The sequence below is a fragment of the Urocitellus parryii genome, chromosome 5 (assembly GCF_045843805.1).
Source record: "Urocitellus parryii isolate mUroPar1 chromosome 5, mUroPar1.hap1, whole genome shotgun sequence".
NCBI classification, from domain to species: Eukaryota; Metazoa; Chordata; class Mammalia; order Rodentia; family Sciuridae; genus Urocitellus; species Urocitellus parryii.
This window is the reverse complement of record NC_135535.1, coordinates 59,421,158-59,439,826: the sequence shown is the minus strand read 5'-3', so window position 1 is coordinate 59,439,826 and position 18,669 is coordinate 59,421,158. Positions and strand designations below refer to the sequence as shown.

General features: G+C 42.3%; 1 protein-coding gene and 1 pseudogene across 1 annotated transcript; one reads left to right on the top strand and one right to left on the bottom strand.

Annotated features, from left to right (window-relative positions):
• The first annotated feature begins 12,924 nt into the window (after nt 1-12,924).
• Nucleotides 12,925-13,860, top strand: Or10p1 (olfactory receptor family 10 subfamily P member 1). Its single transcript, XM_026398487.2, has one exon. The coding sequence runs from the start codon at nt 12,925-12,927 to the stop codon at nt 13,858-13,860; it is 936 nt and encodes a 311-aa protein (XP_026254272.2).
• A 2,345-nt stretch (nt 13,861-16,205) lies between these two features.
• Nucleotides 16,206-17,667, bottom strand: LOC113189619 (receptor-interacting serine/threonine-protein kinase 2 pseudogene; annotated as a pseudogene).
• Between the last annotated feature and the right edge of the window lie 1,002 nt (nt 17,668-18,669).

Sequence of the window (18,669 nt, the reverse complement as noted above, 5' to 3'; positions counted from 1 at the left end):
CAGGCACAAAATTTATAAACATAAAGCTATTGGTTGTAGAAGCATTTAAAATAGCCAACAGTAGGAAATCATACGTCCAGCCATACACAGTGTTCTCCATTCTCTCTCTCAACCCTGACATCTTGATGTCACCAGTGAACCACAAGATCAACAGAATTTAAAGCCTGGACTTCCTCTTAAGTGAGAAATGTACTTTCTTACTGTTTAAACCAGTTTGGATCAGGTTTCTCTTGTCACCGAAAAACTCTTAACAGATTAAGTCATATAAATTTAAATTCTAATTACTGTTTCTCGTTATTTAGCACATTAGTAATCTCTCTGAACTTTAGTCTGTTCACTTGAAACTTTGGGATAATAATAATAATTCACACTTATACTCCCTATATGATATAAAAAATAATAGTAATAATAAGCAATTTATTAGAGGAAATAGTTTAAAACAAAAGTTATGGTGAAAGAGTGAAAATAGGGAGCAAAAAGGTATAGTCACTATCAATGTGCATTAGTCTGTCCTCCCTGAGGACTAAGGGCCTTCATCAATGGTGGAAGAGGTTCATCAATGCCATGTCTTGGGAACCAGATTCACAGACTTGGATGCCCATCTCAGTTCTCCTAACTAGCTGATGCAAATCACTTAATTTTTCCTCAATTTTCTTCTCTTTTTAATGTGGTGTCACTCATTTTATAAAGTCTTTATGCTAATTGTTCTGGAGGCTATGACAGGAAAGGAGTCAAGACTTCTGGTTCTGTTGGGAAACAGAAAGTGACAGAGAGCTTTGCTCTCAACAAGGAAAAGCTGGGAAAGCCACAAAATCTTTTCTTGAGGTCATCAGAATGCTGAGGATGCAACTCAGTAACCTGAGTTCCAAAGTGGAATAAGCCCCTCCAAAGAGGGACAGGAAACAAACTGATCTGGAGCAGGCAACATGTAAGAGAGAGATGTACACAGCAGACATGCAGGTAAAAAGAACCAACTAAATTTTTTTAAAACTATAGATAAAAAAAAAGAAGAAGAAGAAAAAGAAAGACCAGTGGAGTGGAGGCAAAGGAATAGGGGGATGGAGGAGGAAAGGAAAAGAGGAAGTACTGGGGACTGAATTAGAAGGAATTATATTCCATGCTTATATAATTATGTCAAAATGAACACCAGTATTATGTATAAATATAATGCACTAATAAAAAAATTAAAGAAGCCAGGCACACACCTGTAATCCCAGCAGCTCAGGAGGCTAACGCAGGAGGATCACAAGTTCAAAGACAGCCTTAGCAAAAGCAAGATGCTAAGCAACTCAGTGAGACTCTGTCTCTAAAAGAAAAAATACTGTTATAGGGCTGGGAAGGTGGCTCAGTGGTCAAGTGCCTCTGAGTTCAATCCCTGGTATCCAAAAGAAAAAAAGAAGAAGAAAGAAAGAAAGGGAGGGAGGGAGAAAGAAACAAATCAGCTAAAATTTCAATGAATTACTAAAGGCAAAATGTGGGCTCATGTCTCATAATCTTAGCACTAAAAGAATTTGAGGTCTATGGTGCACTGAAGGTGACAATAATGAATAGATTGTCTCAAACTCCCACATTAATACCCTTACCTAAAAAGAGATATGCCCAATTCCAGGAACAGGTATTGTTTACCTCAGTCTCTCTCTCCTTCATGTATGATATCTGGGTTTCAATCAAAAATTAAAATAAAAACAGAATGAAGAGAGGAAAAAAAATCACTTCCCAGAGATTAAACAAACAACAGAAACAGACATGACCCAAAAGTTAGAACTTCAAAATTACTATAATTAGTATGTTAGAGTACTCACTGTAAAAGTGCACAACATGCATAAACGGATGGAGAAATTCAGCAGAGATCGAAATAATAAGGAATTTGTCAAACAGGCAAGAAGACAATAGAAAATATCAACAAAACTAAAAGTTTGTTTTAAGAAACAAAAATGACAGACCTGTAGCTAAACTAATAAAGGAAGAAGGAAAACTCAAATACATTTAGAAATATGAGAGAAGACATTGCAACTGATACCACAATAGACTACTTTTTCTTGCCTAATTGCTCTGTCTAGGATTTATAGGTACTATGTTGAACACAAGTGCTGAGAGTGAGCATCCTTGTCTTGTTCATAATTATAGATGAAAAGCTTCCAACTTTTGGTGGTTGAATATGATGTTAGCTGTACATTTGTTGAATATAAATTTATATGTAGAAATAAAGTCCTTCTATGCCTATTTTTCAAGAGTGTTTATAACGAAGGATATTAAATTTTGTCAAGTGCTTTTTCTGCATTTGTGGATAAGATCATTGACTTTTTGTCCTTAATTTTGTTACAATGTATCACACTGATTGATTTACATCTATTAAACAATCATTGCATCCCTGGGATAAATCCCACTTGGTCAAAGAGGATAACATGCTTTTTAAATTCAGTTTGGTAGTATTTTGCTGAAGATTTTTGCATCTCTCTTTAAAAAATGAAATAAAAGGCGGGGCTGGGGTTGTGGCTCTGCAGTAGAGTGCTTGCCTCTCACATGTGAGGCCCTAGGTTCGATCCTCAACACCACATATAAATAAATAAAATAAAAGTATTGTGTCCAACTACAACTAAAAAAATAAATATTAAAAATTGTTTTTAAAAAAAAGAAAGAAAGAAAGGGAACCAAATAAGAAAAAGCAGTGAGATTGTTTGCCAATGACGTGATCTTATAAAAAGAAAACCCTAAAGACACCTACCGAAAAACTATTAGAGCTGATAAATGAATTTAGTAAAGTTACAGAATATAAAATCAACATGTAAAATCAGTCACATTGAAAATATTAGCAACAAATCATATAGGAGAGAAATCAAAAATTAACCCATACACAAAAGCTAAAAAATAAAAATACATGGGCTGGGACTAGGGCTCAGGGGTAGAGCACTTACCTAGCATATGTCAGGTACTGGGTTCGATCCTCAGCACCACATAAAAATAAATAAAAGTATTGTGTCCATCTACAACTAAAAAAATGTTTTTAATCTAAAACAATAAAAATACAATAAAGCAGATCCTAGTGGCATACACTCATAATCCCAGTGGCTTGGGAGGCTGAGGCAGGAGGATCACAAGTTCAAAGCCAGCCTCAGCAATGGTGAGGCGCTAAGCAATTCAGTGAGACTCTGTCTCTAAATAAAACATAAAATAAGGCTAGGGATGTTGCTCAGTGGGCAAGTGCCCCTGAGTTTAATCCATGGTACTAAAAATTAAAAAATTTTTAAATATATTTAAAATAAATTTTACCAAGAAGGTGAAAAGCCTATACAGTGAAAACTATAAAATGTTAATAAAAGAAATTGAAGAAGGCATAAAATGGAAATGTATCACATTTGTTTATAGAGGGAAATTGTTATGGACATTGTTAAAATGTCCATACTACTCAAAGTAATCTACAAATTCAATGCAATCCCTAGCAAAATTCCAATGCCATTCTTTAAATAGCAAAGGCAATCACAAAAGAAACCCAAAGCAATCTTGAGCAAAAAGAACAAAAGTAGAGAGGTCAATCGATTTTCAATTAAGATGCTAAGAACACTCAATGAGAAAAGGATAGTCTCTGCAATAAATGGGGAGGGGAAAACCTGGATACCCACATGCAGAAGAATGAACTGGGATCCTTATTTCACACAGTGCACAAACCATGTCAAAATTTACCAAAGACTTAACCATAAGATGCAAAACTATAAAACTCCTAGAAGAAATCATATAGGGAAAGTTCCATGGCATTAGTCTGTCAAGTATTTATCCGATGGGACCTCAAAAGCACAGACAACAAACAAAATAAGCAAAATCAGACAAATGGGATTATGTCAAGCTAAAAAGGAAGTGGGAAAGATGAAGACAAAAAGGAAGAGACAGAGCAGACACAAAAAGAAAGGTAAGTCTCTTTGCAACATAATCTTAGGTACCTCATCAATTCACAAGTTCCAACCTACATTTAAAGGAAAGGGATTACACAAATAAATATCAGAAGATGAGGGTCATCGGGAGCAACCTTGGAGACTGCCTACAAGATCAGGCTATTATTGGTAGGTTACACACTGAGCAGGGGTGTGGCCAGGTCAATCTTGGTGAAGGAAGTCATTGTTGGTAAGCCTGTGCCTAACCTCTATTCCTTCCAACATAGACATTTTTGTTTATGATCCCTTGAATAAGCCCTGAAAAGGCTGGGGGAGAAGGCAGACTGATATCTACCAGCCAGGTCATCTTAATCTGTAAGGGGCAGCATCCTTTGCCATGAGGGACCTTTTGTGAACATTCACATAGTCTCACAGGGTCACAAGTAGTCTTACAGCCTGGTCCCATTTTTAAAAGTTCATTCTCAGCATAATAAGATGGTTAAGAGCAGGGATTCTAAAGTCAGATCAAATGCGAGTTCTCCCACTGATTAGCTGGATGATCTTATTCAAGCATTTAACATCTGCTGGCCTCTTTTTCCTTGAGATTAATAGTGAAAAAACTACTCCTCAATGTTTAGGGAGGATTAAATAAGTTAATGAATGAAAAGTGCATAGAACAATATGTGGCCCAGAGTATTACAGGAGTGTTGATAATGATGATGCCACCCCAAAATTCTTTTTTTAATATTTATTTTTTAGTTGGACACAATACCTTTATTTCACTCATTTATTTTTATGTGGTGCTGAGGATCGAACCCAGGGTCTCTCACGTGCGAGGGGAGCACTCTACAGCTGAGCCACATCCCCAGCCCCACCCCAAAATTCTTCATCCTCCATTCTCCTGCCTTGTTCCCTGCACCTCCTAAACCTCCTACAAAATAAACCATTAGCCATTTTTCATGGATCAACGTAGATCAATATTCACACCATTCTTCTAAGCAAAGCAAACTCTTGAGTTATACCATCAAAGTTCTACGCAATAGGTATTTTCTCTTCTCTACTATTCCACTAAACAAGCTGAAGTACTGGCTAATTTGAATAATTTCAGCAGGCTCTAGGGCACAGGAGCTGTCTCTAATCTGAAACCTGACCCTGGTATGACTAAGGCAAGGGAATATTAGTCCAAAGTTTCAGAGCCTAATAAAGAAGGCAGTTGAGGCGATGGACTCCTGAGTTGTTTGGTTGTAAATAAAAGCCATCCTGGCAGGTGCTACACCTGTGAATGAGCTGACCCTGGGAGGGGCAGTCTCCCCATTGTCAATAAGGCCCCAAATGTCAAATTTAAAAATAAAAAAGACATATTTAATACACAGGGACAAAATCATTAGGATCCTTTAAATCAGTGGAAAGAGTTTGCATTGTATTCTACCTATATGAGAAGCTACTGAGATATTAGAGTAAAAAAGGAAGGGACTGATACCACCTGATTTACACATGAAGACGTATAATACAAGATATTTTTTAATAGAGAGAGAGAGAATTTTTTAATATTTATTTTTTACTTTTCAACGGACACAACATCTTTGTATGTGGTGCTGAGGATCGAACCTGGGCCGCACGCATGCCAGGCGAGCGCGCTACTGCTTGAGCCACATCCTCAGCCCAATACAAGATTTTAATACAAGAAGAGGACACAAGATTGGGAAAGGCCCAGATGAGAGACAAGTTGCCGGACTAGGATTTTAGCGGTCAAGATGATGAGAGAGGGTTGTTGGTATTATAATTTTTTTAGGCAGAACTACTAGGACTTACTAAGAAATTGAATATCAGCCATTAAGAAAAGCAATTCATTAAATAGAAAGCTAGATTTTTTTAGTCTGTGCAAGTTGGTGGCAACTGGTCACTTACTGTACTGGGGAAGGTTGGGAAAGGAGCAAGAATTATTCAGGACATGGGAAGTTTGAGATGCCTCTAAGTCATCTAACAGGGAATCCTCAATTTTATGTACAAGGAGCAGCCAAGGCCAAAGATGTATGTTGGAGATTCACAGAAAGCAAAGAATGTGTTTCAGGAGAGAGAAGAGATCAAATGTGTCAAATATTGCTGCAAGAATGAGTAAAATAAACACTTAAAAATCCCCAGCCCCACCTCAAAATTCTTTAGATTTAGCAACAAGGGGGTTGGTGGTGGTCTTGATAAGAGATGATTATGGAGTAGTAGGGACAAACAGGGAAAAAATGGGACATAAAAAGTGGAGACAGCAAGCATCAACTAGAGGGCAGCAGGGGTTAAGGCAAAGACTGGACTGGTTCGGGTAAAACCCCAGCTCTACCCCCTAATGTCAGCATCCTCTGTCATCCACCTCACCCTTCCCAAGATAACAGCCTTCGGAAGGCTTAACTCTGTGCCAGGACCTCAAAGATACATGTGCAGTGACAGGAGAGATGCAGAGAAAGGCAGAACCCCTAGGGAGCCAGTCAGGCAATATCCTCACTAGAACATTCTCTTTCTAAAAAGCAAACTAAGCAGGGGGAACAATGTGCCTAAATCACACTTCACTGTTAGTAACTTCCAGAATCTGCCAAGAGCATCTATACTTAACAGGAAGCTGAGATTCCATATGTGGGAATGAACTCCCTAGGGAGAGTCTACACATGAGGGAGAGAAAGCCTCGTGCTTTCTGTGACCAAGGAGGCTCTTCATGAGTGGGGAGGCAAGGGCGCTCCAGGAAAGGAAACAAGGTATGAGAAAGGGAAGAAGGACACAGGCCGGCCATGAAGAATGAGCTCAAGGAGAGAAGGAAGAACACAGCTGGCACTGGAGACCCAGAAAGAATTATCTGGCCCCTGACACTACCTCAGCTCAGGGTTACCCAGGGAAACCCCAGGAGTCAGGGCCTTCCAGGTCCCCAGGGATCAGAGGCACTACACCAGCCAGAGAATAACTGTGGGCACCACAGAGGCTGAAACTTCCAGGGAGGGGAAGAACGGAACCTTGCCTGTGCCCAGCAGCTCTTTCCCTAGCTAGGTGACCATATCCATCCCCTCACCTCCCTCCTGGTACCCGACACAGTCCCCACACAGTGCTGTGCAGCCTTGGGCCTTCCCCTGACAAGGACAGATCCTGCCAGAGACAGTAAGGTAAGAGCAGTGGCTACATCAGGGCCCACTCAGCCTGAGAACCTCTCTGTAGGTAAGGAGCCAGTACCTGTCCTTGGTAATAGAAGAGTCCAGAAGATGATTCCCAAATCTCTCCTATTTCATTTACAAAGGTGTGATTCAGATGCCACCAGCCTTGCTAGACAGGGAGAAGGGCTGGAAAGGAGATAGGGAACGATGGACAATTATTCCTGCCAGGTAAAACTGAACATAAAGAGCAAGGCAAGCATGTATACAGAGACTGTGCAAATCCTTAATGTATGGGTGATATGCTGGGGCTGGAGGAGCGTGCTGTGTGGCAAGTGTGGTGATTGTGTGATTTATGTACTAGTAGTGTGTCAAAAAGGATGAGACAGTGGCTAGTGGGGGACAGGGGTCTGTGGGTTTGCCTGTGTTAGGTATTCAGGTGGTCACAACAGCCTCCCACACTGTCAATGGTCAGTGTCTCTCAGGTTCTTGTTAATAGTCCCAATTTCAGAGCCCACAGATAGAGCTGCCTGCATCCTCCATTGCTGCCCCACACTGTTTCCAATACACACACAAACACACACACACACAACAACAACAACAACAACCATGCACAGCTCCCATTAATACTTAGGCCAAAAAAAAAAAAAATCTGAATGAACAAAGGTGAAATGTCTGACCCAGACCTCCATGATTCCATGAAGACTGCTTGCCTTTCCTGTTATTTCCTACTCCATGAGGCTCCAGAACCCAGATTTTTTTCAAAAGAATCCCTGCTCCCTTACACCCAAAATACCAAGCTTAACCTCAAAGATCTGTTTTCTATTCTATTCGCCCTCTAAGATTCTCACCTCCTGCATTCAGGATCACAGGGCTGACCAGTCATGCAACCAGTCAGCCTGCCACACCCCTGTAATTAGCTACAGGTTATCTGTCACTCTATCCACATACCCATTAGCTGACCAGTTTATCCATCTGCCTGAGGCTTATTGGAAGCATAGGGGTTGTTTTTCTGCTTTAAAGAGAGTCACTGGGAAGTGAAAATGGGGAGTTGTTTTTTAATTTTGCAAGATGAAAAAGTTCTGGAGATATCTGGCATGACAAAATAAATATACTTAACACTATGGAACTCAGCATTTGGAAACTGTTATGATGGTAAATTTTATGCTATGCATTTCCACCATAATTGAAAATATTTTTTTAAAAAAGTTCATCCCCTGCCTGTGACCCAGTGAGCAGTTACCTTCTGTCCTCTGCTCCTCTGTGAGAGGCTATACAAATAACCATGGCTTCAAGGCCAGTATCTCTATGAAGATTATTCCAACTGTGTCAAGACATGTGGAGATTAGAGAAGTTGAAAAGGGAAATGAACCATCAGAGTGGAAAAAGGAAAGTGGGAATCTGAGGAGCAGGGAGGGAAGAACAGAGGATGCCGGAGAAACTTGCCTCTCCACACTCACCAGCGACATTGTTCAGCAAAATTTAACCAGAGCACTAAGAGTGAAGCAAAAGTGAGATGAGTGTAGAGGGAGAGACCTTGGTGAGGGCAGGCAGGAACAAGAAGGGTCTCAGCTTTACTCAGGAAAGGAAGACAGAGATGTCACTCTGTTAGAGGAATCTAAATGCCTGTGTAATATGGCAAGACCCATAAAAATGTTCATACTCTTAGCCAAGAATTCCACCCCTGGAAATTTATCCTAAGGGAATATGTTAACAGAAGCAGATGGAGGTATGCACAAAGATATTGCTTGCATCGTTATGTACGACACCAGAAAAAAATGGAACAGCTTAACTTGCAGGAGTATAAGAAAGTGTTTATTAAATGTTAGTGGGGGAATTCAGTGGATTTTTTTCAAGAACTCTTTCTTAAAGGATCATTCAGAATACTCTGTGGTCTCATGGCAATGTTGATAGCAAACATCTTTCTGAAGACAAAATATTATCTACTACAAGCATGTAAAATGAGTTTTCAGTGGGGCAAAGACCTGAGAGCAATAAAGAAGAAAAAAAATAATTTAACTAAGGGATAGAATCATGGATGGCTTTATTCCAAATAATTCTCAAGTACTTTTAATTGGAAAAAATGACATTTTAAAAATATGAAAACATGGGCTGGAGATGTGGCTCAGCGGTAGCGCGCTCGCCTGGCATGCGTGCGGCCCGGGTTCGATCCTCAGCACCACATACCAACAAAGATGTTGTGTCCGCCGAGAACTAGAAAATAAATATTAAAATTCTCTCTCTCTCTCTCTCTCTCCCCCCTCTCTCACTCTCTCTTTAAAAAAAAAAAAAAAAGCCCCCAAAAAAAAAAAATATGAAAACAGCAGGATCTTATCTATGTTATCTAAGTGATGTGGACATCTGGTGGATTGTTGACCATCAGATAACCCTGGCCAAACTAACTAGATGCAAGTTCATGCCTCAAAAATGTAAGGTGAGGCTAAGGTTCTCACTGGACATACAGCACGTACGGATGGTGGTTAAAATCCCTCAGAGCTGTAGTTCCTTATCTGCAATGGCAAAACAACAATTACGACTAGTGTTGTTAGAAAAGTCTGCTGAGGAAGTTGTCGTCATCATATATTTAGACTAGAAAAGACACAGTAAATCAGAAAGGAAAGCCTGGCTACTGAGAAGTGAATAGAAGTATATCAGAAAATGGCTGTGTCCCCATTTCTAAGCCCCATAAAGAAATGGACATCTAGGGGACACACGAGTAGGAGCTCAGGAGAGAAAGAGGTCAAACTTAAGACGTTCTCTTTCCTAAATTTCTAACTCATTCAAGGATGATCAGGGAAAATACACTTGATTAGTGTGTCCTCATTTACATCTCGACTCATAGAGCATCCCACATTTATAGGTTTTTATAATCTCTGGTACTGTCTTTGTTGACCATCCATCCTTGTCTACTGAACCGTTTTGAACAGATATCTTTCTGTGGCACAGGGTGTACTTTTCTGACCAGGGCATTGGACCATAGACACAAACCAATGGACTGAGTGAGACCAGCTCCTTAAAGCCAAGGCTCAGCACAGACCAGGGAGGTGGACAGGTCATCCAGGCCAGAGCAGGCAACAGATCACCCCTCCAGGGAGTCCAGGAGTCAGGTAATGCCTGCTGGTTGGAGGGCTCAAGGGATAGCTGCAGTCATGAGAGAACCCTGTACTGGCTGCAGGAGAGAGAAGGGGTGCAGAGAGAAGGTGACATGAAGCCAAGTCAAAAGGCAGGGCCACAAAGATGCCAGAGCTTCTGATGTCTTCACTCTGTATCCTGTAACTTTCATCCTGATCCTGTGACCTGAGGAAGTTGTCCACCTAATCCATATTGATCCATTTTGCCTTCAGACCAAACAGAAAGGGGGAAAGTAGAGAACTGCAGCCAGAGAGCTGATCTGAGCAGCAGGACTCGACCCGCCCAGTCAGATGTGTATTTATCTCCCTGCTCCTCTTCTTCTCCTTCTTCTTGGCAGGATCTTGCTAAGTTGCCTGGGCTAGCCTCGAACTTGCGATCCTCCTGCCTTAGCCTCCTGAGTCCTGGGATTACAGGCATGTGCTACCATGCCTGGCTTTCCTGAACAGTTACTCACTGAGTGCTGGGCTTTTGCTAATTGTTTTGTAAAAATTCCAATACAGAATTTTCATAGCAATCCTAGTAGAATATGCATCTTCTATGATTTGAATATGTTCCCAAAGTTCATGTGCTGGAAATTTAATCCCCAAGACATATGTTGAGAGTTGGGCCTTAAAGAGATGATTAGGACACGAGGTTCTGCTCTCATGAGTGGATTGATGTCATTATCACAGAAAGGGGTTTGTTATTGCAGGAGTGGGCTCATTTTCACAAGAGTGAATTAAAGGAAAGAGTGAAATATACATACAATAAAATAGCATCAAAGCGTAAAAAAAAGAAAAGTTTGCTGAGATTCTGCACAATTCCCAGCACCAGCAATCTCTAAGTGGGAGCTAGAGTAAATGGCAATAGGTTAAAAAATATATATGATGACAGGGCAGGTAAGGGTGGGGCAAAGGTTAGGTCCATGAGCCATGGGCAGAAAGCTTGAGACCCTCTTGTCTGAATATGAAGATGGATGAACAAACTCCGTGTATGTGGTGAATGTGGGTGATGCAAGCTCAGTAAATCTTGAGACTCAGGTCTTCTTCAGAAGTTCAGTTTCCTGTCTTAGTGTCTAACTTTAGGCAAATCATTTAATCTTTCTGTTCATCAGTTCCCCTGTCTTTATAACTGGAATCATTCATTCTCCTAATAAATTTTTAGGGAAGACTTGGCATGTTCTAAGTACCATGCTAGTCGTTCTGGTGATTAAACTAACCTCCAAGAAAAATTTAAAAAATAAAAATAACCTCCAAGACAGTGGATGACTTAGGTAAGAGCACAGGCCCTGCTGGTGCAGTAGCCCATGCCCATAATTCTAGTCACTCAGGAGGCTAAGGCAGGAGAATCACAAGTTCAAGGCTAGCCTCAGCAATTTAGCAAAACTCTGTCTCAAAATTAAAAGGAGCTGGAGGCACAGCTCAGTGGTCACACCCCAGGGTTCAACCTCCAGTATCACAAAAAAAAAAAAAATCCCTGAAGTTAGACAGACCCAGATTTGAGCCCAAACTCTTTCTAAAATATTTGACCTAGAGAAAGTTACTTACACTATCTGGGCTTCCATTTCCTCATCTGCAAAATGGAGAAAATAAAAGTCTCTATGCCACAGTATGATTGTGAAGATCCAATGATATAATGAATGTTCAGCTCTTAGCATAGTAGAAACATTAGCAACTGCTAAAACAGACAAACCCCCTCCCCACATCCCCATCTTGTCCTGCAGGATCTTATAGTAGAAACTTTACATGAGGAAGTGCTGGAACCAAGGCACAAGCAATGTCTCAAGAGAGTATGGATAAAGACACCTTCTTCAAATACTTTAAGGACTGGCTGGTACAAGAGGGGTTAGAAATTCTGTGAACTACTAAACATTTAGCCAAGACCAGTATAATAAATACTTTCCCAACAAACAGAAGAGGCCAAAGCTAGAAGAGGCCACTTCGGTAGGTAGTGAATTCCCCCATTACTGAGCTGTTCACACAGACACCGCACAGCACCTTTCTCAATACTGGAGATAAGATCAAAGCATTGTCACGTAGACATAAATGACCCTAGAGGTCAACCCTGAAATGCCATAGACAATTATTTCTGAGCATGAAGATGACTGAAAGCTGCCTTGGAAGGTGGAACTTGAGCTTCAGCCTGAAGAATGAGTGAGATTTAAATAGAATGAGTAGAAACTCTGCAGGGAACACTGGTAATGAAGGAACTCTAAAGAGTACAGGGTGTGCTGGGACAGCTGGGACAGCTGATCACAGGGGCCTAGACAAGAGGAGAGCCAAGGAATCAGGGCAAGTGCCAAAATCCCAAAGCTTGACGCCACTGGGCAGTGTGATCACAAATAGTCATATCACCACACACCATTCTAAAGCCTCAGCTCTCAGGTGACTGCCCACTAGACACCAGCTTAGGACAGCCCCTGGTGTGACCTGCTTTGCTTTGGGCTGTAGTTTCAGTCTGGAGGGTACAAAGTGCTGAGAGCACAGCATCTACTTCATCCCTCGTTCTGGAAAAAGATCCCAAATACAGACAGATACGGGGTCTCTCCAAATGGGAGTGAGTCTTCAAAGGAAAAAAAAAAACAGAGCATGCAGAACTGTGGGAAGTGCATAGAATTTGTAATCAAGAGGCCTGGATTCAAGTCCTAGTCCCATCACTCTCTCAATGTTTCTCTGAGATCCATGGTTCATCCAAAAAGGGAACACACTGTCACTTGATTTTGAGAGGGAATGTATGAAAAGTGCTTTACTGAATGTCAGAAATGTTGTTGTTTCTAAATAACTTCTCTTTCCTGGCTGGACCATAGCTTCTGGCCTGGAGCGATGACCGAGGAAAACCATACTGCACTGCCTGAATTCCTTCTTCTGGGGTTCTCCGACCTCAGGGCCCTGCAGGGCCCCCTGTTCTGTGTGGTGCTTCTGGTCTACCTGGTCACCTTGCTGGGTAACTCCCTGATCATCCTGCTCACACAGGCGAGCCCCGCCCTGCACTCCCCCATGTACTTCTTCCTCGGCCACCTCTCCATGGTGGAGGTCCTCTACACCACCAACATCGTGCCCAGGACCTTGGCTGATCTGGCCTCCCCAGAGCCTCGGGCCATTTCCTTCCAAGCTTGCGCAGCCCAGATGTATGTCTTCATTGTCCTGGGCATCTCAGAGTGCTGCCTGCTCACGGCAATGGCCTATGACCGATATGCAGCCATCTGCAGACCCCTGCACTACTCCACCCTCATGAGCCCGCCGGCCTGCAGGGCCATGGTGGGCACCTCCTGGGTCATGGGCATCATCACAGCCACCACTCATTCCTCCCTCATCTTCACTCTGCCTTTCCCCAGCCACCCAATTGTCCCGCACTTCCTCTGTGACATCCTGCCGGTACTGAGGCTGGCAAGTGCTGGGAAGCACAAGAGCGAAATCTCTGTGATGACCGCCACTGTGGTCTTCATCATGGTCCCCTTTTCTCTGATTGTCACCTCTTATGTCCGCATCCTGAGTGCCATCCTGGCAATGACTTCTCCCCAGAGTCGTAGCAAGGTCTTCTCTACCTGCTCCTCCCACCTGCTCGTGGTCTCACTCTTCTTTGGAACAGCCAGCATCACCTACATCCGGCCCCAGGCAGGCTCCTCTGTCACCACAGACCGTGTCCTCAGCCTCTTCTACACAGTCATCACACCCATGCTCAACCCCATCATCTACACCCTTCGTAACAAGGAGGTGACAGGGGCTCTACGACACCTGGTGAAGAGGCAGGCCACCTAAACCTGAAGGGATTAGGGGACTTCTACTCATTCACTGTCTGCTCTTGCCCCCGGCTTTCAAGTGCTGGACTAAACCCCAGCCTAACAGAAACCATGCAGCACCTCAAAGAAATAAGGCCTCCTGGCAGGAAATGCTGGAATTAAAACAGATAAATCCATGTCTTACCTACTGTTCTATACCCCAGATTCACAGTCAGAACATGGGTTATTAGGACAAAGGAGAGTGGAAAAGATTGTCAACTTTGAGAAAGAACACGTAGCATCCTCTAGGTTGCTCAGGTGATTGCCATGGCTATAGAAGTAGCGAGAGGTCTGCATCAGTCATGGAGGCAGATGTCTATGAACCTGACACCCAATTAAGTGGCCCACCCGAGCCTGTGGAATCTTCCTGGCCTTCCGTTGCATTTTCTTCCATGTGTGTCTGAGTCTACTCACAGTACATTTGCTCTACTCTCAGCTTTTAGGAGTAATAGCTGAGAGTTCTGGTCATAAGACTCACTCATTCCCAAGATACCAGGGAAGGTGGTAGAGTTCATCAAGGACTGGGGTTAGGCCTCAGGAAAAACTTTTTGCCAGAAGATCCTCTGCCCCATCTCCAAGAAACACACTGGAATCTCAGGCTCTGGGTACTTTTTTTTTTTTTTAAGAGAGAGAGAGAGAGAGAGAGAGAGAGAGAGAGAGAGAATTTTTTAATATTTATTTTTTAGTTTTCGGCAGATACAACATCTTTGTTGGTATGTGGTGCTGAGGATCAAACCCAGGCCGCACGCACACCAGGCGAGCGCGCTACCGCTTGAGCCACATCCCCAGCCCTCTGGGTACTTTTTAGGAGACAGCTGGTCAAGGATTCCAGAAGATCCACTGGCCTGGGAGGCAAGATACAAAACCAAAGCCAACCAGGGATCCAGAAACAGGACTTGTGAAAGTGAAGCACTCTTCAGCCTTCAAGGTGGCTGATGCCACCTCCTCCATATCTTCCCCAGGGCCATGGCAGAGGTTTCCACCACTCCACTTCTCTGGGTGTCCTCCCTGATGAAAAAGCAGCTTAAGACTAACGTGACAGGACAGACTATTCCAGATAATGCCTTCCTGGCCCATCAGCCTCTTACACACCATTACCTGTTGGAATAGCCTTCAGTTGCAACTGAAATTTGCTACTTCATAATTATGAGAGAAACATCATATGCCATCATATAAATGCTACAAGCATTTATAGTTTCCTCACAGTGTGGTTACATTAGGCAAAAGATAATTGGCTTATAGATATTATCTTGTTTATGTATGATTGACGGGCACCCCCCACTCGTCCCTATAACAGTTGTGTGTGTCCCCTTCTCTTACTGTGCCCTTGGGTGTGGCCTACCCAGGTGTCAGTCAACCTGCTGACAGTGGACATCGTTAAGATAGACTCAGCCCCCTGAAACCTGACCCCTTCCCTCATTTGAATAGCTTCTCCTCAATAAAAGGGGTCAGCACGTGTGTGTGCTCTCTCTCTCTTCCTGCGGATCCTTAAGGTCAGAGGAGTCATCACAGCGACCCCAAAGAAAAAGGTATTTGTGTCTCTTGTGTGGTTATTTTGCACAGCCCAATTAACCCAGTTCAACTGGAGTAACCCCTGAGCCTTTTAGTCTCAAGAACAGAAACCTGGCAATTACCATCTCCACGTCCTCCACACAAGAACCTTCAGAAGCTCCAGCTCTCTGTGAGGAGCAACAACCCTCCAACATTTCATCAACAACAGGAGCTACAGAGGAAGTGTAGGAACCCCGTCTTCCCTCCCACCAACCCTCTCATCTTTAAGCCCTCAAGCCCTCAAGACTTGCTCTTGTGCTGAGTGATTCAACTGTGGAAAGCAGTGCATCCCACTGTAGCCCACCTCTGCCTCCTCTTCTAAGTTCATTTCCAATGAAACTACCCACTTAGGCAGACTTCTTGTATCTCCATGCCTTTTCTATTCTGCCAGAAATTCCCCACACACATCTTACTCAACGTGTCCTGGCAAATGGCTATTCACCCTTCAAGATGAAACGCAAGGAATTCCTTCTTGAAATTTGATATCCAAAACACATTTCTCCCTCCTTGATGCCACTACCAATCCATTTTTGCAATGAATTTTAACATTTCTCCAACTGCTTCTTTGGTTTTGTTTTAACCATGTAGCAAAATGCAGACTTTTTTACTTACGTAATTTTTTAAATACTGCATTATCATGGAAGGATACTAACATTTACCCTCCAAAAAAAAATCTTCAGTAAAACTTGTACTATCCTTGTGGATTTTGTTAAAATAATATCAAGTTAACAGACCTGTAAAAGAAACTGACTTGTCTTCTTGAAAAAGACTTATTTACCAACTATTATTTTGAGGGAAATTTGAAGATGGTGGTCTAGAAACCACCAGTATTTCTGGGTAAGGTTGAAGACCCATTTGTTTTTTATCATTCAAATTTTGCACTATTACTTTGTCAAATTGTCCTTGGATGGCAGTGGTGTCCAATAATTACTGATTTCTGAGGTCCTTGTAAGGTTGGTACTTATAAGCACACAGTCCTCTTTTGTGATCAAGTCCTCAAACAGGAGGGCATATAGTGACTGATTAAGGCAGACTTCAGTCATTTGGTTCACAATGCCTTCCCTTTTGCTCTGGATCCATTGTTGGGCTACACCAGGCTGTAGACACTCTGAATATCCCTCAGCTAAGAATGGATTTATTATTTGTTGAAGAGCAGGGTCTGGTCTTGTGATCACAGAATATAACTCTTTGAGATGCAAAAACAGTACTACCCCAACTGTGACTTATAGGACAGTGATGCAGCTTTATAGAAGAATAGTCAGGAGTTTTTCCAGATTTAAAAAAAAAAATCTTTTTTCTTGAGAAATTGACAGGGACCTTGGAGTTCCAGGAGAACCACTGCTTTGATGGAGCTGAGAGGATCCACATGATTCCCCCTGTGGACATGATTTACAGATACATTCAGAGATAACTCCATCTCCTTGTCATGTAAGTGAATAGCACTCAAAGCACTCTGTAACTTTGTTAATTTGTTAGAAAAGTTATCTCCATAATGTTCTCCATGAATGAACTGGCCTAAATTCTATTAACATGCTAGGAAAGAAGGTATTTCTTCTGGATTTTGTGTCCATTCCCTTTCTATTAGAGAGATCATGATAACTGTCAAATGCAAACTTTCTTCATCAGCATCAGGTGGATGTCCCTGAGACTCACTACATAATCTGCAAAGGAGTGGTGACTTCTTCAAAAGGCTGATTTCTGGCTAACACTTCTCATAGGATAACTGCAGAATCATATGTATCATGCTTGACACTGGCCCATGATTTTTTTGTTCAGGTTTGTGCTTTTCAGGTGGCATAATTGTTTCTCCAAATTTTCCTCTGGGGAAATTTGCTACTTCATAATTGTGAGAGAAACATCATATGCCATTTTGATAAAACTGCAATCTTAATATGAAATTCATTACCCAACAAGATATATTGAGTCTTCAAGTCATGATAAAGTGGAGAATTCATATTGCTCTAACTTACAGTAAGTGCAACTTCATGTAGGATATGACATCTTAACAGCCTCACAACATCAGGATGTTCAGTTTTCCTATGTAGGAGTTCATTTAATGATCTATTTGTCATGTAACTATTTCCCAAAATTCTGGCTTATTGCAAATTCCCCTAATTGGAAGAACTTAACTAAATCTAGATTTGTGCAAAATACCAGCTTCTCTGAAGACTTTTCTTTCACTGTGGGGCAGCAAGGTGTGGCTGAGCGGGAGCTTCACAGCCACGTGGATGTGCCAGTCTGCACAGTTGACCAAGGTCACCCTGCTGGAGGTGCAGACACTTTTAAGGTTGCACAGGTTGCAGAGCTTAGGGTAGGGAATGGTGTGCAGGGTGCTGCAGATGACCCCTTTGTTTGTGGTGGCAGGCAGCTCTGGGGCTCAGGTGGCCCACCCATCCTGGGTGTGTACACCACTCCCATCGCTTAGTAACACCCAGATCCCTCTCTGCCCAAGTGGGCCAAGAGGCCTTTCCTGTGGAACACTAGGTTAAAAGGCCACCCATTCCCTGCTGCTTTCCCAGGCAAATGGACTCTTCTTTTCATCTCGATCTACTTATAAACTGTTAGCAACCTGAACACAGGAAAAGGCTCAGTCCCCATCACTCCCTATAACACTCAATGGATGCTGATTTATTTAATGAATCATTGAAGTATGATAATAGAATCATTTCATAAACTCTGAAGTACCGTGCAAAACTCAAACTATTAAACCCCATGCTCTAACTGATTCCTGGTGAGGTTCAAAACTGCCAGCTCAACCTGAGGCCTCCTAAATTATTGATCCTACTATTATGAGATGTCTGGGAAACTGAGGCAGCCTGAAGACACTCTTTCAAAAACCAATTCTTTTTTTTTTTTTTTTTTGTACCAGGGATTGGACTCAGGGGCACTCGACCACCAAGCCACATCCCCAGCCCTATTTTGTATTTTATTTAGAGACAGGGTCTCACTGAGTTGCTTAGTGCCTCACAATTGCTGAAGCTAGCTTTGAACTCGCAATTCTCCTGTCTCAGCCTCCCAAACTGTTAGGATTATAGGCATGCACCAACGCACCTGGAAAAACCCAATTCTTGTAGTCAATTCAGAAAGATTTCAGACACATCACTTAAAGTAACAGATGATGAGTTTATTAGAAGAGATGGGAAAGGGGAAAGAGGGACACTTTCAAGGGAGAGAGTGGATTTTCTCAGAGAGGAGAGGGACAGTGTGCCTCTCTTGCACTCCAGCTTTATTGGGGGTT

What these genes read in the sequence shown, in the direction of transcription:
- Or10p1 (XM_026398487.2), top strand. Translation starts at nt 12,925, where the DNA reads ATGACCGAGGAAAACCATACTGCACTGCCTGAATTCCTTCTTCTGGGG.